The sequence below is a fragment of the Cervus canadensis genome, chromosome 18 (assembly GCF_019320065.1).
Source record: "Cervus canadensis isolate Bull #8, Minnesota chromosome 18, ASM1932006v1, whole genome shotgun sequence".
NCBI classification, from domain to species: Eukaryota; Metazoa; Chordata; class Mammalia; order Artiodactyla; family Cervidae; genus Cervus; species Cervus canadensis.
The window spans coordinates 24,633,822-24,658,146 of record NC_057403.1 but is presented as its reverse complement, the minus strand read 5'-3'; the positions used below and the strand labels follow the sequence as shown (position 1 = coordinate 24,658,146).

General features: G+C 50.9%; 1 protein-coding gene and 1 non-coding gene across 6 annotated transcripts in view; one reads left to right on the top strand and one right to left on the bottom strand.

Annotated features, from left to right (window-relative positions):
• The window catches only part of RYR1 (ryanodine receptor 1), a 125,377-nt gene that overhangs the window by 12,811 nt on the left and 88,241 nt on the right, over window positions 1–24,325 (top strand). For all 5 annotated transcript variants that reach the window (XM_043435392.1, XM_043435391.1, XM_043435394.1 and 2 more), the window contains exons 12-28: window positions 1,043–1,164; window positions 1,963–2,158; window positions 5,986–6,121; window positions 6,204–6,299; window positions 6,384–6,502; window positions 7,377–7,510; window positions 8,000–8,241; window positions 8,768–8,960; window positions 9,913–10,129; window positions 12,642–12,746; window positions 12,955–13,058; window positions 13,950–14,033; window positions 15,003–15,310; window positions 16,076–16,278; window positions 17,182–17,356; window positions 17,530–17,738; window positions 22,882–23,276. In XM_043435392.1, the coding sequence (XP_043291327.1) occupies window positions 1,043–1,164; window positions 1,963–2,158; window positions 5,986–6,121; window positions 6,204–6,299; window positions 6,384–6,502; window positions 7,377–7,510; window positions 8,000–8,241; window positions 8,768–8,960; window positions 9,913–10,129; window positions 12,642–12,746; window positions 12,955–13,058; window positions 13,950–14,033; window positions 15,003–15,310; window positions 16,076–16,278; window positions 17,182–17,356; window positions 17,530–17,738; window positions 22,882–23,276 (3,038 nt within the window). The remainder of the gene's footprint in view (window positions 1–1,042; window positions 1,165–1,962; window positions 2,159–5,985; window positions 6,122–6,203; window positions 6,300–6,383; window positions 6,503–7,376; window positions 7,511–7,999; window positions 8,242–8,767; window positions 8,961–9,912; window positions 10,130–12,641; window positions 12,747–12,954; window positions 13,059–13,949; window positions 14,034–15,002; window positions 15,311–16,075; window positions 16,279–17,181; window positions 17,357–17,529; window positions 17,739–22,881; window positions 23,277–24,325) is intronic.
• On the bottom strand, window positions 4,161–4,233 carry TRNAR-CCU. Its single transcript has one exon. It is a non-coding gene; the product is annotated as a tRNA-Arg (tRNA).

Sequence of the window (24,325 nt, the reverse complement as noted above, 5' to 3'; positions counted from 1 at the left end):
CAAGTGTCAGCTCAGGAGAACAGGCCCCAGGGCTGAGAACAGAGACATGCTGAGTGAATAGACTTGCTAAGTGAATAAGTGGGAAGACTAGAGTGGCACCTGTTTGTAAAAAAAAAGTGAGGCCTGAATTTGGATACAAGAGCAGAGGATTTAGAGACAGGCCTGGACCAGAGAAGGGAATGTGGGAGTTGTTGGCAAGTGGATGATATTTAAAATTGCTGGACTGGGTGGGGTCCTGGGGAAGTCAGCTCAAGGGAAAGTCAGTTGCTGTGATGGGCTCACCTCCCAGAAAGGTGTGCAGGCATTCTGTCTGGGACATGTTAGGTTTGGGGTGCACTGGGGCTTTCTGATGGAGGGGGGATATTAAATAAATAGGAGATACGAATGGAGAGGATCTGGCCTGGACAAGTAGAGACAGAGAGGGAGACAGTGAAAATCAAAGAGGGACAGAAAGAGAGAGAGAAAAACAGATGCTTGGACTTACTTGGTGGTCCAGTGGTTAGGAATCTACCTGCCGACGCAGGGGACGTGAGTTGGATCCCTGGTCTGGGAAGATCCCATGCGCCTTGGGGCAACAAAACCCGCGCACCACAACTACTGAAGCCTGCACTCCTTGACTTTGTTCTCCACAACAAGAGAAGCCACTGCATTGAGAAGCCCATATACCACAGTGAAAATAATAAATAAATAAATAAAATTAAAAAGAGAAAGAGGCAGAGAGAGATGGAGATAGACAGAGAGGGAGGCAGGGAGAAAGAGACAGTGTGGGATAGACATGAGAAAGAGAGAGAGAGACAAAGGTGGACAGACACAAAGAGGACAGACAGAGGGATAGAGAAAGAAGAGAAAGCTAGAGGGGAAAAAAGAGAGCGGGATTGAGGATGAAAGACACAGAGACAGATGGAGAGGGATGGTGGGGGACTGGTAGAGATCTGGTGAAAGATGGGGGCACTCAGGGGGCTAGAGTCTGGGTGGAGGTCTGGGGAGCATGGCCCTGAGTGACTGGGTCCCCCTCCTGACTTCTCTGTTCCACCACTGCCAGGCCATTCTGCACCAGGAAGGCCACATGGACGATGCACTGTCACTGACCCGCTGTCAGCATGAGGAGTCTCAGGCTGCCCGCATGATCTACAGTACTGCTGGCCTCTACAACCACTTCATTAAGTGAGCCTCCAGCCTGCCCTGCCCTAGGGGGCCAGGTCACACCTTGACCCCCATGCTTCTGCAGTTCTTACACCTGACCATTACAGCTCTACCTCTGACATTCACATGTCTAACATAGATAAACTCCTGATCTCTATACACTTGGGGCTTCCTTGGTAGCTCAGCTGGTAAAGAATCTGCCTGCAATGAAGGAGACCCCGGTTCAGTTCCTGAGTTGGGAAGATCCCCTGGAAAAGGGATAAGCTACCTACTCCAGTATTCTTGGGCTTCCCTGGTGGCTCAGATGGTAAAGAATCCACCTGCGATGCGGGAGACCTGGGTTTGATCCCTGGGTCAGGAAGATCCCCTGGAGACGGAAATGGCAACCCACTCCAGTATTCTTGCCTGGAGAACTCCATGGACAGAGGAACCTGGTGGGCTACAGTCCATGGGGTGGCAGAGTCAGACACGACTGACAACTAACCACAGCTATACACTTGACCCCTAATCTGTCCTCTACCAGCCATGACTTTGACATCACATCGCTGATCATTATCTAGTTTCACACCCCTGACACCCAGACCCTCGACCCTAGGCATCCCTTAGCCGTGACCTATGCTTGCATGGCGTGTCCTACACAGACGCTTTGCCCTTGGCGACTGTGTGAGCTCAGGCCGATGCCCCTCTATCCCTGCGCCTCCGTCTCCCCCTCTGTTAAACAGGTGTGTCTGTGGGAGTCCTGCGGAGACTCGGGGTGGGAGGGGGCGGGACTTGCACAGTGTTCCGGGTCCCTTGCTGACCAGTGCGCGGTCCCCGTAGGGGTCTGGACAGCTTCAGCGGAAAGCCGAGGGGCTCGGGGTCCCCGGCGGGCACAGCGCTGCCTCTCGAGGGCGTCATCTTGAGCCTGCAGGACCTCATCGGCTACTTTGAGCCGCCCTCCGAGGAGCTACAGCACGAAGAGAAGCAGAGCAAACTGCGCAGCCTGCGCAACCGCCAGAGCCTCTTCCAGGAGGAGGTGAGGCCGCAGCCCGGGAGGGCGGGGTCTGTGGGAGCTGGGGGCGTGGCCTGTGAGAGGGGCGGAGCCTACCGGGCCTGAAGAAGCGGTGGTCTGAGAGGAGCGAGGCAGGAGGAAGGACCTGTCCGGTGTGAACAGGGCGGGGCAGCAGGGTCATCAGGGACACGCGAGAAGGCGGAGTCTTGAGTGTCCGGACTGAGCGGTGGGCGTGGTTTTGGTGAGGGGCGGAGCGTGTGGCAGAGCAGGGGCGGGGCCTGTGAAAGCGACTTGGGACCGGAGCCTGGAGGCCCGGGGCAGGACTTGTTTCCTTTCGTGCGAGGACGCGGCGCGGTGAGGGTAAGCTCTGAGCCAAGGCAAGCCTGTGGAGGCAAGGCCTGAGAAGTCAGAGGCTGAGCTGCCGGCCTCAGGGGGCGGTGTCTGTAGGGGCGGAGCCTCCGGGGTGGGAGGACAGAACCTGAGTGGGGCATGGTAGGGGGCAGGGCCAGAGAGGTTTTCGGGTATCAGGTAGGTGGTGTAAGGAGGGACTTCAGCTTGAGTCACAGGCTGGGAGTTTGTGTTTTACGAGAGAGACTTGGTGGTCTCCACTCGGCGAGAGGTCTGAGTGGGAGGGGCCGAGAGAGGTGGGAGGGGCCGAGAGAGGTGGGAGGCTGGGGCTGGACAGAGGCCCAGGGTCTGATATTTCCACACGGTGCTTGCGGAGCATTTTCATTTAAAGTCTTCCAGCTTGGGCCCCCTTCCTCTTCAGGGGCTCCCATTCTGATGGGGGCGGCAGACTTAGAAATGATAATACTAACAATAACAACATTTATGGCGTGGGATTAGTATACGCAAAGCGTTTGGAATAGTACCAGCACATAGAAGATGCTATATTGACCATGGTTATTGTTACCGAATTTAGCCCTTACTGTATGTTATGGGTGTTGTATACCTGATATCCTCCCCATAACCCCATGGGGGATTGTAATTCCCCTATTGCAATGGGAATTACAATATGTCACTGAGTCTCAGAGAGATTAAATAACAACCATTTACTGAACAGATGCACCAGAGGGATTATAGTTGTCAACAGAACAAAAATCCGTGTCCTTGTGGAGCTGACATGGGGGAGAGGATATATGATCAATAAAATCGGAGGATTATAGGGTATATTATACAATGATAATAAATGCTAAGGAGAAAAACAAAGCAGGGCAACCATAGAGAGTGCTGGGATTGTTGCACTTTAAGGTAGAATGGGCAGGGACTTCCCTGGCAGTTCAGTGGTACTCCCAACGCAGGGGATGCAGGTTCGATCCCTGGTCAGGGAACTAGATCCCATTTGCCACAACTTAAGATTCCATTCCTGCAACTAAGACCTGGCACAGCCAAAGAAATAAATATTAAATATAAATAAAGTAGAATGGTCAGGGAGGATGACTTGAATGAAGATAGGCAGCTACACCTACACCTGAGGGAAGGGAGATAGAACAAGTACAGGGGCCATGAAGTGGGAGTGTGCTTGAGAGTTTCCAGAATAATGAGGAGGCTGAATTGACCGAAGCTGGGTGAGCTAGAGGAAGAGTGGGAGGGGATGAGCCCAGAGAAGCGACAGGACCAGGCCATGGTGAGGACTTTTGCTTTGGGAGTCACAGAAGAGTTAGGTCTTTGAAAGTCACAACTGGCTAGGGCCAGAGCCACTCTGTGTGACTCCAGCTGGTTGTGTTCTCTACCACAAGGCACTGCATCTCTTACCATGAGCCTAGGGTGTAGATACAATAGTTGTCATAGCAGTCTTATTGTCTATTACTGTTGGAATGAATCCACAAATGTGGCTTATCCATATGATGGCTATGGATGCCTCTCAGCTATGAAAATGAACAAATGACAACTGCATGAGACAATGCTGTTCATCTTTTTTAAACAAAATATTTTTTTATTTGGCTGAGCTGGGTCTTTTTAGTTGTGACATGCAGGATCTATAGTTTTGGCATATGAACTCTTAGTTGCAGCATGTGGGATCTAGTTCCCTGACCAGGGATTGAACCTGGGTCCCCAGCATCAGGAGTACAGAATCTTAGCCACTAGACTACCAGGGAAGTCCCACAGTGCTCTTAATGTTAAAACCTAGTACTGAGCAAAAGAACCCATGTACAAAAGAATACTTACAGTATATGTCAAGTTCAAAAACAGGCAAAATGCCACTAGACTGTTTACCAATGTACACATAGGTAGTAAACATAGAGAAGCAAGGAAAGAATTTCCATACAAGTCAGGATGACAGTAATCCCTGACTGAGAGGGTTGTGTAATCAGGAGGGGCATTGAGCTGACTTCTGGGTGGCTGGCAATGCTCTCTTTCGAGGTTACACAAGTGTTCTTTATATTTGTGTGTTAAACTATAATCACTTAATCTTTATTATTTGCAGATGCTGTCTTTGCAAATATGCCTACTTGCTCAGATTTATTTGTAACCCTCCCCCCGCCCCAAATCAATATTTGCAGTGTATTTGTGGTCATCTGTGGACATGCGCAGAGAGGAAAAAGTTTAAGTCAGCTGATGCCTTGTTTCCAGTTGAGGTTGAACAAGGTGACAGTCTGCCTTTTTATTTCAACTCTCACCTGTAAACAAGCGTCCTTTTCATATTGGCATATTGAGAGCCATACTTCATATTTTTGTGCTTTTTGTTAATTTTGTTGATTAAAATGGCCCCTCAGCACAGTGGCAAAGTGCTGTCTAGTGCTTCCAAGTACAAGACAGCTGTGATGTACCTTACTGAGAAAATATATGAAATACAGTGTCGTTGGTTGTGATTTTAATGTTAATGAATCAACAGCATCTATTATGGTGTCTTTAAACAGAAACACACATAAAACAAGAGTGTGTATTGGTTGCTGGAAATGTGCTCAGAGACTCAGAGATGCTCCCTGTGTTTCCTCTTCGAGCCATGATTCTCAGGATTCACTAATTCAGTGCTCACGTCCACTATACAGAACTTAGCTACTGTGAAAATCAAGAATTGATTGTGCATTTTTATATGCTTTTCTGTGTATCTGTTATAATTCAAAATAAAAGAAGACAAAAGGTTAAAATGTTTTAAAAGGAGAGAGAGAAGGCAAACATCTCTTTGACGGTTAGTAGGGAGAGTGAGCTGGGCCAAATGGGACCAGGAGTAGGGTGCTTGGAAGTGGAAAGGAAGGAAAGAAAATGCTGGAAGGAGAAGCACAGATTCAGTCCTGATGTTAATAGGGATGTGTTATGTTGGGGACAGAGGCAGAGCAGGACAGAGTCAGGCCTGGAGGGCCGTGGAGGAGAAGAGGGAGATAAGAGTGAAGGTGGACATGGAGCCAGAGGCTCTGATTTAACATTATTTATGTATTTATTTGGGCTTCCCTGATAGCTCAGCTGGTAATGAATCCACCTGCAATGCAGGAGACTCTGGTTCGATTCCTGGCTTGGGAAGATCACCTGGAGGAGGGCATGGCAACACACTCCAGTATTCTTGCCTGGAGAATCCCCATGGACAGAGGAGCTTATTGGCTACAGTTCATGGGGTCACAAAGAGTTGGACACAATTGAGTGACTAAGCACAGCACGCATGTATTTATTTATTTTTTTGGCTGTACCTTGTGGCATCTTAGTTCCCTGACCAGGGATTGAACCCGTACCCTCTGCAGTGGAAATGTGGAGTCTTAACCACTGAACCACCAGAGAAGTCCCTGTGACTCTGGTTTAGATCTGAGAACACACAGTCACTAGCTACCGAAGGAATATGAATTAGCAAATTCAAGAAAGGTAAAGAAGGGAGGGCATGGGGTTCCTGTGACGATCTCCTATTTTCTCTATTCCAGGGGATGCTCTCCTTGGTCCTGAATTGCATTGACCGCTTGAATGTCTACACCACTGCTGCCCACTTTGCTGAATTTGCGGGGGAGGAGGCAGCCGAGTCCTGGAAAGAGATTGTGAACCTGCTCTATGAAATCCTGGGTAAGGGGCCCCAGTCTCGACTCCCCCTTGAACACCCCGGGTTCCCAGTCCTATAGGATCTGACCCCTCTTTCCACCTTCAGCCTCTCTGATCCGTGGCAATCGTGCCAACTGTGCCCTCTTCTCCAACAACCTGGATTGGCTGGTCAGCAAGCTGGATCGGCTAGAGGCCTCCTCAGGTAGGAGAACCCATGGGGAGGGGATGGGGACCTGGGGGAGGGGGGGCTGCAGCCGTGTCACCTCTCATGCTGGTCCCTGTGCAGGGATCCTGGAGGTGCTGTACTGTGTCCTGATTGAGAGTCCAGAAGTCCTGAACATCATCCAAGAGAACCACATCAAGTCCATCATCTCCCTCCTGGACAAGCATGGGAGGAACCACAAGGTTGGCCCCCCATCCCCTGAAGTCTGAACCCTGACCTTTCTCTGTGGCCCTCAAATTGCCTCTCCTTTCCCCAATTTGTCTCTGAGCTGGACTCCCCTGCTACAAGCTTCCATCTCAATACTGAGTCTCTGACAACTCATGGTTCTTAAAGGAACTCTGGGCCATATTAGATGCTTCATTAGCTCTTGGAAGCAGTTTATTCAATTTCTAATTTTGTAGCTTTTAGTGGGAGCTGCACGAACACCCTCCAGTTTGCCACAAGTGCTACTGGTCCCCACAGAATTATTTCTAACCACCTCAGATATTCACCTGTGGTGTAGATGTGGGTTTGATCCCAGGGTTGGGATCCCCTGGAGGAGGAAATGGCAACCCACTTCAGTATTGTTTCCTGGGAAATTCCATGGATAGAGGAGCCTGGCAGGCTACAATCCTTGGGGTCACAAGAGTCGAAAACGACTGAGTGCCTAAACCACTAAACTACCACCACCACCTCACATGTTTACATTATCCACCTGGGCCCTGAAGACTCTCCACTAATCTAAAAACCTCATCTGGATCCCTGTGCTCCTTACCTCACTGACCCTTTCACTCTTCCCCTGACCTCTCACCTCTTACCCCAGTCTCCCCTTCCTTACACTGCTGATGTCTTATCCCAACTCATTTGGCCCCTCGCTTCTCGCCTGACCTTTCCCTTTGACCCCGATCTCTCTCAGTGATTCCTGACCTCCCACTTACATCACCTCTTCTCAGTCCAAATCTCTATCTCCCATCCTGGCACATCGTCCTTCTGGTATCCCATCCTGGGTCTCCCATAGACCCACCTCCCCCACTTCCCTGGTGCCCCCACACCCTGACCTCTGACCTTGACCTCCAGGTGCTGGATGTGCTATGTTCCCTGTGTGTGTGCAATGGCGTGGCCGTGCGCTCCAACCAAGATCTCATCACTGAGAACTTGCTCCCTGGCCGCGAGCTTCTGCTGCAGACAAACCTCATCAACTATGTCACCAGGTCTGGCCCCTAACCCCTGACTCCAGGACTCAGAACCTCTCAAGCCCCTCCCTGACTCCCAGGTGGGTGGGCCTTCCTCCACCTCCCACCCTGGGACTTAACACTGGTCCCCACAGCTGTCCCCAGGCCATCCCTGGCTTCTCATGTCTCTTGTCTTCTCTCCCTGCTCCATTTCTGCCTCTGTCTCTTCCCCTCTTTCTGTGTTTGCTCTTTGTCTTCCTCTGTCTGTCTCTTTTTCCCTCCACCTCTTTTTCCTGGGCTGTCTTCCACCTCGCTCTTCTCTGTCCTTTGATGCTTCTCTCTGTCTCTCTCTGCTTTCTCTGTGTGTCTCTCTCTGTCTATCACTCTCTGTCTCCATGTCTCTGCTTTTCTGTTTTTCTCGTGTATGCATCTCTTGGTCTTTCTCCCTTCCCTTCGCGCCCCCCACCAGCCTGGGTCCTCCTCTCCATCTCTCCTTCACCCTCCTCTCCTATTCTGTCTCTCCTGCAGCATCCGCCCCAACATCTTTGTGGGCCGAGCAGAGGGCACCACGCAGTACCTCAAATGGTACTTTGAGGTGATGGTGGACGAGGTGGTTCCATTCCTGACGGCTCAGGCCACCCACCTGAGGGTGGGCTGGGCCCTCACTGAGGGCTACAGCCCCTACCCCGGGGGCGGCGAGGGCTGGGGCGGCAACGGGGTCGGCGATGACCTCTATTCCTACGGCTTTGACGGGCTGCACCTCTGGACAGGTACCTGGACCCTTCTAGGGGACCCTCAGCCCTGACCATTGACCCCAGGGTTTCTAAGGCTCTCACTGCACACCTTGGTGTTCTTGGGATCTTGACCCCCAAACAGGCTAACTTTGACCCCTTTACTCCTCATTTCCCAAAACCCTAACCCTAGCGCTTCCAGAATCTTGGCCCTCACCTGTTTCTTCATAACCCCCAGAACTCTGATCCCAGAGGAAGTCTGATCTCTGTACTGAGAGATCCTAGAAAACTACCCTGATTATTATGACCTCTGATCTTTGACTTCCGACCCCAGAGATTCCAGAATCCTAAATCCAGGACAGCTTTAATCTCTGGCTCCTACACCTCTCAGGAACCTAACCTCAGGGGAAACTTGACCTCTGCCCCTAATCTCTAAGAGCACTTGATCTTGAAGATCCTAAAATGCAGACCCCTTTGGATCCTGTAATATCTACCCTTGTCTCCTGAGCCCACTGGTTCCCCTGGACCTCTGACTCCTGACTTCTTCCCGGTGATCCCGGTGCAGGACACGTGCCACGCCTGGTCACTTCCCCCGGGCAGCACCTCCTGGCCCCCGAGGACGTGGTTAGCTGCTGCCTGGACCTCAGCGTGCCGTCCATCTCTTTCCGCATCAATGGCTGTCCCGTGCAGGGGGTCTTTGAGGCCTTCAACCTTGATGGGCTCTTCTTCCCTGTTGTCAGCTTCTCGGCTGGTGTCAAGTAAGGACTCGTCCCTGCCCCCTTGCCAGTCTCCAGACGAGGGCCTGTCCTAAGACAGCTTCTGCAGGCACGCCATAGCCTTCTATGGGGCCAGGACCCAGCGGCCTACCCTCAGGGCTGACGGGCCAGACCCTTGTGTGAGGGTCACTGTGACACTCTCCATGTCCTCCCAATGACCTCTGCTTTGCCCCAGTCTCCGTGTCCCCAGATTTCACAGTGACCTTCTAATGATTAATAAGTTTCTCCCAGTGACCTCCCAGATGAACCTCTGAACCTCCTAATTATTCTATGCCATTCCAATGACCTCCAAATGATTTCAAAATCTGAACAATGATCTTCCAATGACCACAAAGCCTCCCAATGATCTTGGACTCTCCCATTGACTCCATGCTCTTAACAACTCCTCAATGACCCCAGCTTCTCCCAGCGATATTCTAAGAGCTCCATAATCCCCCAGCTACCCCTCAATGACCACAGTTATTTCAAAGACTTCTCAATAGCCTAGCGTTTTCCCAATGACCCCAAGCTCTGTGTGTGTCTTCTCACCATTTCAGTGGTAATTATGTTTTCTCAAGGTTACACCTTGAGAGTCTCAATGACTTCTGGATGACCTTTTTCTTAGTCTCCCCCAAACCTTCTCGTATCTCTAAATGCTCTGTTGACCCAGGACCTCCTCCAAAGAACCTTCCTGTGACCATGGATTAACTCCTTAGTGACCTGACCCCCACTTTACCCTTTTTGGTTTTCTAATGATTCCTATTGCCTTCTGACAGTTTCTTTGACCCTAGACTTTCCTGATTCCTAAAATCACCTCCATGACACTATGACTGTCCACAGACCTCAAGTCAACCCAGCACCTTCCACCAATTCCAGGATTGTTCCCTTCCCCTCCCTGAGTACAGACTCTGCTCGGTAAACTGCCCTCACTAGTGACCCCACTCTTCCTATCTAGGGTGCGGTTCCTCCTTGGTGGCCGCCATGGCGAATTCAAGTTCCTCCCTCCGCCTGGCTACGCCCCTTGCCACGAGGCTGTGCTCCCTCGAGAGCGACTCCACCTGGAGCCCATCAAGGAGTATCGGCGGGAAGGGCCGCGGGGGCCCCACCTCGTGGGCCCCAGTCGCTGCCTCTCACACACCGACTTCGTGCCCTGCCCCGTGGACACTGTCCAGGTACTGCCTGCTCTGTAAGGGTTTCCTAGAGTGGCAGACTCCCTTAGGAGTCGGCGGGGTGGGCAGCTGAGCTGGGAGCTGGGGACCTTGTTGTTTGACAGATGGGGAAGCTGAGTCAGGGGGGCGGCAAAGGAATCTCTCCAGACAGAATCTGTTTCAGGGGGTCCTCACGACAGCCCCCTAAAGAAAGGACTATGACTGGGACTTCCCTGGTGGCTAAGGCTCTGTGCCCCCAACCCAGGGGGTCCGGGTTCGATCCCTGGTCCGGGAACTAGATCCCACATGCTGCAACTAAAGATCCCGCATGCCGTAATGAAGATAGAAGATCCTGCATGCTGCAACTAAGACCTGGTGCAGCCAAATAAATCCCTAAAAATAAATATGTAATAAAAGAAAGGAATATTACTGCCCCCATATACAGTTGAGGAAAGTGAGGCCCAGAGAGGTCAAGCAGGTCGTGCAAGTCACACAGCTGATTTGAACCCAGGCGGTCCAATCCCAAAGCCTATGATCACATCCACCACAATTTGTGGAGCATCTTTTCTATTCCAGGCCTCCCTCCATTCCTCTTATCCCAACCTGAGCTCCCCATCCTTCCCTCCAAGTGTGTTCCTCTAGGAGGGGATATAAGTCATGTTTAAGAGCCTGATCACGAGGGTTTAACTTTCAGCATGTCACTGTGGGCATGTGATTTCACTTCTCTGTGCCTTGGTTCCCTCACCTGTGAAGAAAGGGGGAGAATGAGAGAACGTACCTGTAGCATGGTTGTGAAGTTTAGATGAATTAATGCATGTGAAGTGCTTAGCACGGTCCTAAGAAAATACTAAGTCCTCAATTGAGTTATTGTCATTATGAGTAAAGTGAGTGGGCAAAAGTCACTCAGCCATGTCTGACTTTTTGCAACCCCATGGACTATACAGTCCATGGAATTCTCCAGGCCAGTATGGAGTTGGGTAGCCTTTCCCTTCTCCAGGGGATCTTCCCAACCCAGGGATTGAACCCAGGTCTCCCACATTACAGACGAATTCTTTACCAGCTGAGCCACAAGGGAAGCCCAAGAATACTGGAGTGGCTTGCAACCCCATGGACTATACAGTCCATGGAATTCTCCAGGCCAGTATGGAGTTGGGTAGCCTATCCCTTCTCCAGCAGATCTTCCCAACCCAGGAATTGAACCAGGGTCTCCTGCATTGCAGGTGGATTCTTTACCAACTGAGCTATCAGGGAAGCCCTGTCATTATGGGTAGTAGTAATGTTATTGCAGATCAACCTGTCATCCCCCTGTAGCCAGGCCTGGATGTCTCCCTTCCCCTCCCTCACAGGTCAGCCTCAAGAGCTGTCCACTTAGTCTCCTGGACATCCCCTTCCCACTCCTCCCCTCACAACCCAACCTGGTCCAACTATGTGCCAGGTATTTATACAAACTACAGTTGATTCTTGGACAATGCAAGGGGTTTAGGGGCCCAACCCCAGCACAGTCGAAAGCACCAGTACTACTATTTCTATCTTAGATATGAAAGAAGTGGTAAATGACACATGCAAGAGCAGGAAGCTGAAACAGTTTGGATAGGATGACTCAAACTCTTCTTCTTTTGATTCCACATATTGTGATCTCAATCAAACACAAACTTTCCCCTATCTTGAGTTAATTAGAGATCTGTAGAATGAAAACATGCGGCTTCCCAGATGGTGCAGTGATAAAGAATCCTTCTGCCAATGCAGGAGACTCAAGGCACGGGTTTGATCCCTGGGTTGGGAAGATCCACTGAGTAGGAAATGGCAACCCACTCCAGTATTCTTGCCTGGAAAATTCCATGAACAGAGGAACCTGGCAGGCTACAGTTCATGGGGTTGCAAAGAGTCAGACATGACTGAGCGCACACACACACACACACACACACACACAATGAAAATACAGGTACTATATTTACTGAAAAAAATCCATGCAGTTCAAACCTGCATTGTTCGAGGGGCTACTGTATATAACATTTAGTAATTTACATAGATGATTTCACTGAGCCCATATAAAGTAAGTATTGTGTTGGCCAAGAAGTTTGTTTGAGTTTTTTCATATGATCCTATGGAAAAATTTAAACAAACTTTCTGGCCAACCCAATGTTATGAGTTAACATTGTTCCAGTTCTCATTGTACAGAGAAGGAAAGAGGCCCATCTGTTCATTCAGCAAACATCTCCAGAGCATCTCCTCTGGGCTGGGCAGGGCTGGGGAAATGCTGGAGACAGACACAGTCCCAGCCCTGCCCTCTCGGAGCTCCCAGTCCACAGGGGGAGACAGATCCATCGCCAGATAATTCTTTGATTCTGAGGATGTCAAGTCCTGAGCATCCATCCTGGAGGCAGGGCGAGGTGATGGGGAGCAGGGCTTGGATGGCAGGAAAGGTCAAAAGAGCTCCCTGGTGAACTGTCCAGAGCTGGTGCATGTTCTTGGGAAGACTGTTTATGGCGCAGGCTGGAGGGAACTCAGGGACCTCACAGATGTCCCCTGCCCCCAGATTGTCCTGCCTCCCCATCTGGAGCGTATTCGGGAGAAGCTGGCCGAGAACATCCATGAACTCTGGGCACTGACTCGCATTGAGCAGGGCTGGACCTACGGCCCGGTAAGTGGACAGAGGAGAGAGGCTAGACTGGCTATGGAGGAGTGAGAACCGCTTGCTATTGAGGAGGGGCCGGGGGTTGGAGGAGGAGACTTTGGGAGGGCTCCTTAGGTTTCAAGTGGCAGAATGAGGAGTAAGAGGTCAGAGGTCACAGTCTGGGAGTGTTGGGGGAGGGAAGAGGAGCCAAGGAGTGACTCTGGGGTTTCTCCAGGTTCGGGATGACAATAAGAGACTGCACCCCTGCCTCGTGGATTTTCACAGCCTACCGGAGCCCGAGAGGAATTACAACCTGCAGATGTCGGGGGAGACGCTCAAGTGAGGAGGGAACCGGGGAACAGGGGCCTGGGCCTGGCCGCTGGGCAGAAGGGCATGGGGAGACAGGGGGAGCGAGACAGAGACTGAGAGAAAGAGAAAGAGATAAAAGAGCAACACAGGGCGTGGGAGATGGGGATTGTGAAACGGACAGAAGGTGAGTAAGAGACAGAGGCACAAAGAGATGCTCAGGACTTCCCTGGTAGTCCGGTGGTTAAGAATCGCCTGCCAAGGTGGAGGACACGGGTTCAATCCCTGATCCGGGAGGATTCCACAGGCTGCAGGGCAAATAAGCCTGTGTGCCACAACTACTGAGCTCACGCACTGTGACTACTAAATGCCGAGCGCGTAGAGCCTGTGTTCTGCAACAAGAGAAGCCTCTGCGATGAGAAGCCTGAGCACTGCAACTAGAGAGTAGGCCCCACTCGCTGCAACTAGAGAAGAGCCTGTGCAGCAATGGAGACCCAATGCTGTCCAAAATAAATAATAAATAATAAAGTAAATAATTTAAAAACAAACATTCCTATATGCTACCCATGTATACACTGGAAAACAAAATTTTTAAAATATTATTATGTAAAATGGTTCCCCTTGCTAAATAAAGATGCACAGTAACTGGAAGAAAGAGAAAGAGACAAGGAGAGAAGAGAGAGGAAAAGAACACAATCAAAGAAATACAGAGACAGAGACACAGGGAGAGACAGGAGTCAGAGAGGCAGAGAGATGGGACAAACACCCATAAAACCAGAACAAGAGACAGGGAGAGAGCTGGTGACCCAGAGACAGAGCTGACAGGGGCCGGGGGAGGAGGGGAGCCGGGCTGGGGGAGGGGAGGCCAGGGACAGGGTGGCCATGTGGGGTGACCTGCTCCCCTGCCCCCACCCCCTGCCCCAGGACTCTACTGGCGCTGGGCTGCCACGTGGGCATGGCCGACGAGAAGGCGGAGGACAACCTGAAGAAGACGAAACTCCCCAAGACGTGAGTGTGGGTGACCTGGGCCCCACCTGGGGAATAGAGTAGGGGGCTGGGGATGTCATGGTGAGGGCTGGAGTGATTGAAAGCTGGAGTGGGGAGGTTGAGGTCAGAGACAGAGGGGCCGTGGGTTGGGGTGGAGGTCATAGGACCAGGGGTCAGGGCTGTAGAGACAGTGGTGAGTGTCCTAGGCAGTTGAGAACGCAGAGTTGGGAGTTCCTGAGAGAGTGGGAGTGAGTCAGACTCAGGGTCAGGGTCTCCATGGAGTCAGGAAAATGAGAGAGCGGAAGTCGTGTCTCTGAGTTAGAGGTGCGGGGCCAATGGAAAGAGATGAGAAATTGCTGGGGTTGTCAGTAAGGGATCCTGAAATGATAGATGAGAGGTCAAAGGTCCTGGGGATAGATGCCAAGGTTCAAAAGTCAAGGACTCCAGAGCGAGCAGTTTGAAATGATAGGGTCCTGGGATCAGAGGTAAGAAGCCTCCAAGTTAGAGGTGAGAGGTCAGAGCACCCCAGGACCAGAGACGAGGCTCCCAAGATCAAGATGAAAGGGTCACAGAGGCCAGAGGTCAGTGAAGTCAAAGCCCTTGCTAGGGTCATAGGATCCTGGGGTCTGAGGTCAGGTAAGCTTACTTAAGAACCCTGATGTCAGATGGGAGTTCCCTGGTGGTCCAGTGGCTACGACTTCATGCCTCCAATGTAGGGGGCCTGGCTTTGACCCCTGGTCAGGGAACTAGATCCCACATGCCACAACTGAGAGTTTGCCCACCACAACTAAAGATCCTGCATGCTACCCCATGCAGCCAAATAAATAAATAAATATATTGAAAAAGAACCCTGCTGTCAGAGATCAAAGGTCAAAAGTTTCAAAGATCGCGGGATCCTAAGGACCAGGGTCAGAAGTCAGGGATCCCGTGGCACAGAGCCCAGAAGTGGAGGCGAGGGTCTCGCCCCACTGGCTCCCCAACCACCCGCAGGTACATGATGAGCAACGGGTACAAGCCGGCACCGCTGGACTTGAGCCATGTGAGACTGACGCCCGCGCAGACCACGCTGGTGGACCGGCTGGCGGAGAACGGGCACAACGTGTGGGCCCGAGACCGAGTGGCCCAGGGCTGGAGCTACAGCGCTGTGCAGGACATCCCTGCCCGCCGGAACCCTCGCCTCGTGCCCTACCGCCTGCTGGACGAGGCCACCAAGCGCAGCAACCGCGACAGCCTCTGCCAGGCCGTGCGCACCCTGCTGGGCTACGGCTACAACATCGAGCCGCCCGACCAGGAGCCCAGTGAGTGCTGACCGCAGGCCCCCTGACCCCGCCCCGGACTCCAATCTCTGACACAATTCAGCCTCTCAATGGGCTACATCTGTAACACTGACACTTCCCCCAATCCTGACACTCACTCTGTCCCTGAGCCTGAACCTGATCTTGACCACTGACCTTGACTCAAGCGCTGCCTGGGCTACGGCTGCAACACTGAGCAGCCAGACCAGGAACCTAGTGAACTCTGACCCTGACCCCTGGCTCCAGTTCCTGACCCCCAGCTCTGACCTCTGACCCCTAACCTCTGGACTATGTCTACAACGTGGAGCCACCCAACCAAGCACTCAGAGAGCCTCTAAGCCCTACTCCTAACTTGACCGCTGACCTATCACTGACCCCTGACCCCAGCCTCAACCCCTGCCCCACCCCAATTTCTATCCCCTCCTGATCCTGATTCTGACTCCCTCTCCCCGATCCTGCTTTCAGCCCTTGATTCTTAACATCGACCTCAATCTTGACCCTTCACCACAGACCATGACCGTGACCGACCCAACTTTCTCCCTCCATGTCTCTATTGCTAGTTCCTCCATGAAACTCTTGACTGCTAGAGGGACGGAGGAGAAGTCTCAGTAGGTCCCTCCTACTTCCCTGTGACTGCCCTGAGAGTCCCTGGTTCTTCTTCTCTAACACCAAAAGCTGTCCCTTTCCCAACACCCCCCCCCACGCCCTTACCTCTCCCGATCCCCCCACCAACCCAGCCTCTCTTACTCTGCCTGGCCCCATGTGCAGGTCAGGTGGAGAGCCAGTCTCGCTGGGACCGGGTGCGCATCTTCCGGGCAGAGAAATCCTATGTGGTGCAGAGTGGCCGCTGGTACTTCGAGTTCGAGGCAGTCACCACTGGCGAGATGCGAGTGGGCTGGGCGCGGCCAGAGCTGCGGCCAGACGTTGAGCTGGGAGCGGATGACCTGTCCTATGTCTTCAATGGGCACCGCGTGAGTAGCTCCCTCGCTCCATTCTGCCAGGTTCTGTGATCCTTCCCACACTCTTGCAGTCCAGCCCTGCCTCTCTATTTGTGTCTCACTCTGTCCGCCCATCCTTGAATCTACCTTCCCATTCATCCCTCCATCCTCCCCCCTCTCTCTGTGCATACATCCATCCGCATCCATCTCTCTATCCAACCATCCATCTGCCCATTCATCCATCCATCTTCTCGTCTGTCCAAAGAATCACTTAGGCATCCACGTTTCCATCTATTCAGGTAGTTGTCAGTTCATCCATTCACCTTTTTAAATCAATTTGTGATTTCATTTATCCATTCATCTACCCAATAATTTAATGCATACAGACGTCATCTATTTATCCACCCACCCACACAGACCTATGTGTCTGTCTGTACTTTCTTCCTTCAACCCAACACCTCCGTCAACCCAGGTGAATTCTCAGCTTTCATTTCATTCTTCCATCCAGCCACACACCTGCTTCCCATCCATCTATCCATCTCATTATTCATGTATCTGTTCTGGGGTATATGGGTATAGATGGGTACATATGGGAGACATTGATAGGTTAGTTTTTCCTTTCCATTCCTCTACTTTCTGCTTCCCCCAGCCCTCCAAGACCACTTGGGTGGTCTTTACAGTCCCAGCCATGAAAACAACAGAGAACCCAGGCAAAAGGGATGAGATAGAGAGATGAACGGGAAGGGAAAGCATGAACGCCTAGCCCTTATCTTCCAAGGACCATGGATGCAAACATGGGGTGCCCCTTCTTCTGTCCCCCATGCAGTGGACCTGATGCCTTGTGTGTGTGTCTTGACATGTCTCCCCTCACTTCTGTATCTCCCCATTTCTCTGTGTGTCTCTCACACACCACGTCTTCCCATCACCTCTTCACAGGGTCAGCGCTGGCACCTGGGCAGTGAACCGTTTGGGCGTCCCTGGCAGTCAGGAGACGTCGTGGGCTGCATGATCGACCTCACAGAGAACACCATCATCTTCACCCTCAATGGCGAGGTCCTCATGTCTGATTCCGGCTCAGAAACAGCCTTCCGCGACATCGAGATTGGGGATGGTGAGGGCCGGCCTCGGGGCCCCTCTCTGGTTTTCTTCCATCTCACCTGACCCTACACTGCCCCCTCTAGCCCCCCGCTCTTCCATCCCCTCTTTCCACGGCACTTCCTCCCCATGGCTGCCCCAGCCTCACCCACCTGTCCTCACCCCTGCCCATCTATCTCCTCCCACCAGGCTTCCTGCCCGTGTGCAGCTTGGGACCTGGCCAGGTGGGTCACCTGAACCTGGGCCAGGACGTGAGCTCCCTGAGGTTCTTTGCCATCTGCGGCCTCCAGGAAGGTTTTGAGCCGTTTGCCATCAACATGCAGCGCCCAGTCACTACCTGGTTCAGTAAAGGCCTTCCTCAATTTGAGGCCATGCCTCCTGAGCACCCCCACTATGAGGTGAGGACCAACCCCACTCAACACCCTCAGATCTGCTTCCACACCTCATTCTCGCCACAGGTCTCTTCCCCAACCTTCACTTTGTCTTCTGTTAATATGTTAGACCACAACCTTGTAGAAGTGAGTGTCAGGATAGTGGACTCCCAGGGCTGCCTTGTAGGGTATCAGTTCAGTCACTCAGACATGCCCAACTCTTGACGACCCCATGGACTGCAGCACGCCAGGTTTCCTTGTCCATCACCAACTCCCAGAGTTTGCTCAAACTCATGTCCATCGAGTTGGTGATGCCATCCAGCCATCTCATCCTCTGTCGCCCCCTTCTCCTCCTTCCTTCAACCTTTCCCAGTATCAGGGTCTTTTCCAATGAGTCAGTTCTTCACATCAGATGGCCAAAATATTGGAGTTTCAGCTTCAGCATAAGTCCTTCCAATGAATATTCAGGACTGATTTCCTTTAGGATGGACTGATTGGATTTCCTTGCAGTCCAAGGGACTCTCAAGAGTCTTCTCCAACACCACAGTTCAAAAGCATCAATTCTTCAGCACTCAGCTTTCTTTATAGTTCAACTCTCACATTCATACATGACTACTGGAAAAACCATAGCTTTGACTAGATGGACCTTTGTCGGCAAAGTAATGTCTCTGCTTTTCAATATGCTGTCTGGGTTGGTCATAGCTTTTCTTCCAAGGAGCAAGCGTCTTTTAATTTAGGTAATTTTAATTGTAGGGTATAACCTTGGCAAAAACACACCTTTGTGAGCTGGGTAGCTTGCCTACAAAATGGGGGAAGGGAGGAAAGAGAAGCTGGATTAAGTGACCACACTGGAAATTTTCAGCCCTTGTAACTATTTGATCCTACCAAGGGTTTCTGCTTGTGTGCTTAAGTCGCTTCAGTCATGTCCAACTCTTTGTGACCCTATGGACTGTAGCCCGCCAGGCTCCTCTGTCCATGGGATTCTCTAGGCAAGAATGCTGGAGTGGGTTGCCATGCCCTCTTCCAGGGGATCTTCCCAACCCAGGAATAGAACCCACGTCTCCTGTGGCTCCTGCATTGCAGGAGGATTCTTTTACTGCTGAGCCAACAACAAGGCTTAAAGAAATATAAATCCCTGGGCACATTTCGGCACCTTCCTTACTAATTGTTATCTAGGGTGGTTTTTTGGGGGTGGTTACTTTTTGGGGGGGGAGCTGTGCTTGGTCTTTGTCGCAGCATATAAGCTTCTCTGGTTGTAGCACTCGGGCCTAGTTGCCCTGTGGCATGTGGAATCTTAATTCCCTGACCAGGGATTGAATCCACGTCCCCTGCATTGGAAGGTGGATTCCTTACCACTGGACCACCAGGGAAGTCCCGGGGGTTACTTATTTTTTAGTAACTCTTCATTAATCTGAGTATCCTAAATTTTAGACCCTAGTGCCTTTCTTTCTCGAGGTTAAACTCCAAGGTTAAACTCTCTCTCAAGGTTAAATATGGTCATATTCTGACCATAAAAACTCCATATAGACCAAAGTGATGGTCCTTTTCTCAACCTGGGAAGAACTTGAATTCCACATGGCTGAGCTTCAGCTGGTACTTTACAATCAGACAGGCCTTGAGTTGGCCTTTTCCCTGTTTTGTGACCTGGGGCATATGACTGTCCTTCTGATCATCAGTTTTCTCTTCCTAGGCATAGCCCAAATCTCCCTCTCATACATTCTCTCTCTTTTCTGAATTACTTGGATAAGTTGGAGACATCTTGCCTCTTTATCCCTAAATATTTCAATATGCATTTCTTCAGAACAAGCTATACTCTTGTAGAGCTGCAGTTATGAAGATCGGGAAATTTAACATCGATACATACTATTACCTAATTTACAATCCATATTCAAACTGTGTTGTGGTAATAATGTCTCTTTTTATTTTTCTGGTCCAAAATCCAAGCCAGGGTTACATGTTACAGTTAGTTGTTATGTCTCTTTAATATATATAAAATGTTTTGGAGTCTTTCATTGTCTTTTACGATACTGGTGTTTTCGAAGGGTACAGACCAGTTATTTTACAGAATATACCTCAATTTGGGTAGGTCTTCTGTCTCCTCGGGCTTCCCAGGTGGTAAAGAACCTGCCTGCCAATGCAAGGAGACATAAGAGACCTGGGTTCGATTCCTGGGTTGGGAAAATCTCCTGGAGGAGGGCATGGCAACCCACTCCAGTGTTCTTGCCTGGAGAATCCCATGGACAGAGGAGCCTGGCGGGCTACAGTCCAATGCATGGGGTCGCAAAGAGTCAGACATGACTGAAGCTACTTAGGTTCAGGTTACACAGATTTGGCAGGAACATCATAGCAGTGAGGTTGTATTCTGCTTGATGCAGGGTCTCAGAGAGGCACACCATGGCACTATGTCTTATGGCTGATTATATTAACTTTGACTGTATGTTTATCGTTACCACCATCAAGTTACTGTGTTTCTCTTTGTAATTAATAAATAATTTGTGGGGAAGCATTTTAGGCTAGGTAAAAACAGAAGGGTGTTTTCTTTTATTTTTTGGCTGAGCTTCAAAAAAGCTAAGTCGCTAGAGCTGTCGCTCCAGTCGTGTCCAACCTTAGTTTCCCAACCAGGGATCAAACCCGGGCCCTGGTAGTGAAAGCACCAAGTCCTAACCACTAGACCACCAGGGAATCCCCCCTCCCTGACTTTTATTCTATTTTTTTTTTTTTTTAAGAGAAGTAAGCCTTTATTTTCTTTCTTTTTTTTTTTTTTTTCGACCCCATGGACTGTAGCCTACCACGTTCCCCCGGCCATGGGATTTTCCAGGCAAGAATACTGGAGTAGGTTGCCATTTCTTTCTCCAGATATTTTCTTATTCTATTTTTTAAAATCTTAATTATTAAACAGGGGACTATCCAGTCTAGATTTGAGTTTTGGAAAGATTCCTTTTGACAGTGAGTTGTAGGAGGAGAAAATGGGGCCACAAAGACCAGAGAGATCCCTGGGGTGGGAGAGGATGGTGGAGTAGACATGCATGCTAAGTCGCTCCAGTCGTGTCCCTTTGTGACCCTAAGGACTGTAGTCCTCCAGGCTCCTCAGTCCAGGGGATTCTCCAGGCAAGAATACTAGAGTGGGTTGCCATGCCCTCCTCCAGGAGATCTTCCCGATCCAGGAATCGAACCCAAGTCTCTTAGGTCTCCTGCACTGGTAGGCAGGTTCTTTACCACTAGCGCCACCTGGGAAGCCCAACCGGAACCTCCCAAAACTTGCCACCGCCAGATGGTGTTCCCAACCCCAAGAACAGAATGTTAGACAGCAGTGAGACTGAATCAACTAACCTACCCACAACCACATGGATGAACCTCACAGACATAATGTTGGCTGAAAGAAGCCAGACACAAAGGAACATGTACTGTAGGATCCCATTCATAGACACTTCAAGGACGATGGATGCTGCTCTGTGGTATGCTAAGTCAGGAGGGCACTACTGTGGATGAATAATCAGACATTTAGTTACTTAGCGTACAAATCACAGGAGGAAGATGGTCAGTAGACTTGTCAAGGAGCAGAGGCAAAACAGGGTTTATTTAAATTAATTAATGTATTTATTGGCTGTGTCGTGTGGCACGTGGGATCTTCATTGAGGTGCATGGGCTCCAGAGCGTGTGGGTTCTGTAGTTGCGCATGTGGGCTTAGTTGCCTCCAGGGCATGTGGGATTTTACTGAACTGGCGGCTCAAAGTGTAAAGAATCCACCTGCAGTGCAGGAGACGAGGGTTCGATCCTTGTATTGGGAAGATCCCCTGGCGAAGGGACTGGCTACCCACTCTAGGAATCTTGCCTGAAGAATCCCATGAACAAGAGGAGTCTGGTGGGCTACAGTCCATGGGGTTGCAGAGTCAGACATGACTAAGCGCGTGCGCGCACACACACACACACACACACACACACACACACACACGGGATTTTAGTTCCCTAACCAGGGATCGAAACTGTGTCCCCTGCATTGCAAAAAGAATTAACCACTGGACTGCCAGGGAAGTCTCCAGACAGAAGTTATAAGAGAGAAAGGAGAGAGAGGAGAGGAAAAGATTCTGCAGACAGTTTTGGTTGCACAGTTTTGGGGTGAACTCATTGGCTGACATGGAGCACAGAGGTCTGTCTTGGCAATTGGTCCTTGATGAGATCAACTTGAGGTGGGACATCAAAGAAAGGGCACTGCTCTAGTTGCTTATGGAGCCTCCAGAAAATCTGAGTCTGTCTTTTGGGTTCACAGGCCAGGCACCTGTCCCTCTCAGCTCCTGCCCCTTATTTAGGTTGTTGCATTTTCCTCATCAGAATCCCTCACTATCTTTAGAGGGTAGTGACTAAACAGACGCTGAGGAGGCTTCCAGGGGGACTGGTTGTATGGTCCATTTCTCGATCTGAGTGCTGGAGACATAGGCGTGTCTCTCCAGAACCACATAGTGTTGTGCACTTATGATGTGTGCATTCTTCTGAGTATTGTATTTCCACAAACAACAAATTTAACAAAAATTCTTCTGGGGAATCTTTAAAAAAACTCTGACCCTTCTGGGCTGCTCTCCCCAAGAGGTCTCCATAAGAAAGCAGGAGGGCAAGGCCCATGTTCTGTTCACTGATGTGTTCCTGGCACTTGGAAAAGTGCCTGGCACACAGTAGGTGCTCAGTAAATATTTGTGGAGTGGATAGATGGATGGGGGGGTGGAAGCATTCTTGGATGGGTGGGTGAAACAGTGGATAGATGGTTGGATGGATGGAAGAATGAAAGAATGGATGGATGAATGGATAGATGGGTAGATAGAAGGGTGGGTGGATGGAATGAAGGATGAAAGAATGAATGGATGGATGGATGGATGGATGGATGACCTAATCTGGAGTGAAGCCTGTGCTTGGGTAGGTTTTGAAAGCTCCCTGAGTGATTCCAGTTTCTGACCAGGGTTGCTCATGTACAAAGGTGTCCAGACAAAGGTAGACAGAAGGTGAATGCACCCATGGCCAGGTTGCGTGTCCCATGGGAGTTCCTCCACCCAGAGGAGTGAGTCTCTGGCTAATTCTCACACGGTGCTCTAAGGCCGAATGGTGACTCTGTGTGTAATAAGGTTTAGGACCAATGGCCCAGCCCAACCTCCTGGCTCAGTGCTTCCTGCTCCCCGCACAGGTGACCCGTGTGGATGGCACTGTGGATACGCCCCCCTGCCTGCGCCTGACCCACCGCACCTGGGGCTCCCAGAACAGTCTGGTGGAGATGCTGTTTCTCCGGCTGAGCCTTCCGGTCCAGTTCCACCAGCACTTCCGGTGCACCGCAGGGGCCACCCCGCTGGCACCCCCTGGCCTGCAGCCTCCCGCGGAGGATGAGGCCCGGGCAGCGGAACCTGATCCTGACTATGAAAACCTGCGCCGCTCAGCTGGGCACTGGGCCGAGGCTGAGGGGAACAAAGAAGGAAGTGCCAAGGAGGGGGCACCCGGGAGTCCTGCCCAGGCTGGGGTGGAGGCCCAGCCTGCCAGGGCAGAGAATGAGAAGGATGCTACCACAGAGAAGAACAAGAAGAGAGGGTGAGTCAAGGGAGGGGCAGGGTGGGGTTTGGGGGTCTGTCCTGGGACCCCTCAATTAGGCAACTTCAGTAACTTGAGAAAACCCACTGTACCCCAAAGTGGTCCCATATGTGCTAGGTGGACCCAGATACTGAGGGATCCTATTATGTCTCAAGTGAAGGCTATTCTTTCTCTGGGATCTCTAATTTCCTTGAGAATGTAAAATTGGGATGCCCCACTATGTCTATGGAGAACTCCACTGTCCTTGGGCTACCTGTTGGGTCCCAAAGCTTTTCATCCAATGGACTTCATTATCTGTGAACACTAAAGGGGACCTCAGATTCTTGGTCAAGTTATCTTTACCCCCAAGGCATTCCAATGAACACCATTGGTCTTCTACATTGGGGTCATTTCTGTGTCTCAAATGTATCCCCCACAAAAAAACTAACTTTAAGGGAGACCCTCAAAGGGCATTAAACTTGGATTTAAACCAAATCTGCTTTCCCCCTATGGTGGCAGTGGTTTTCAGTGGGATGTAATTCTGTGTCTCTTGAGGGGATGTGTGGAAATGATGGGAGATTTTGGGTTGTCACAGTTTTGAGGAGACGTACTGCCTGCTGGGGGCTCTGGGGATTCCATATGCCTTCAGTGTACAAGATGGTGCCACAATGAAGAGCTGTTCTTTCCCAAATGCCTTTAGCACCCACATGAGACTTGCTGACTTGGGAGGACCACTGTACGCTCCCCAAGGCAACCTCCATGTTCCCAGAGGCACCTTTAAATCTGGGTAACCCAACATCCAAAAACACAGAGATCCTCCAAGGTGGACACTCCTGATGCAATTGGGATTTCATCCCTCTAGAAGCGAGGCCTTGGGTGTTAGAAATGGGGTGTAGTTAGGATGGATGTGGGGCTTCCCTGGTGGCTCAGCGGTAAAGAATCCGCCTGCCAATGCCTGCCAATGCAGGAGGCGCGGGTTTGATCCCTGGGTGGGGAAGATCCCCTGGAGAAGGAAATGGCAGCCCACTCCAGTATTCTTGCCTGGGAAATCCCATGGACAGAGGAGCTAG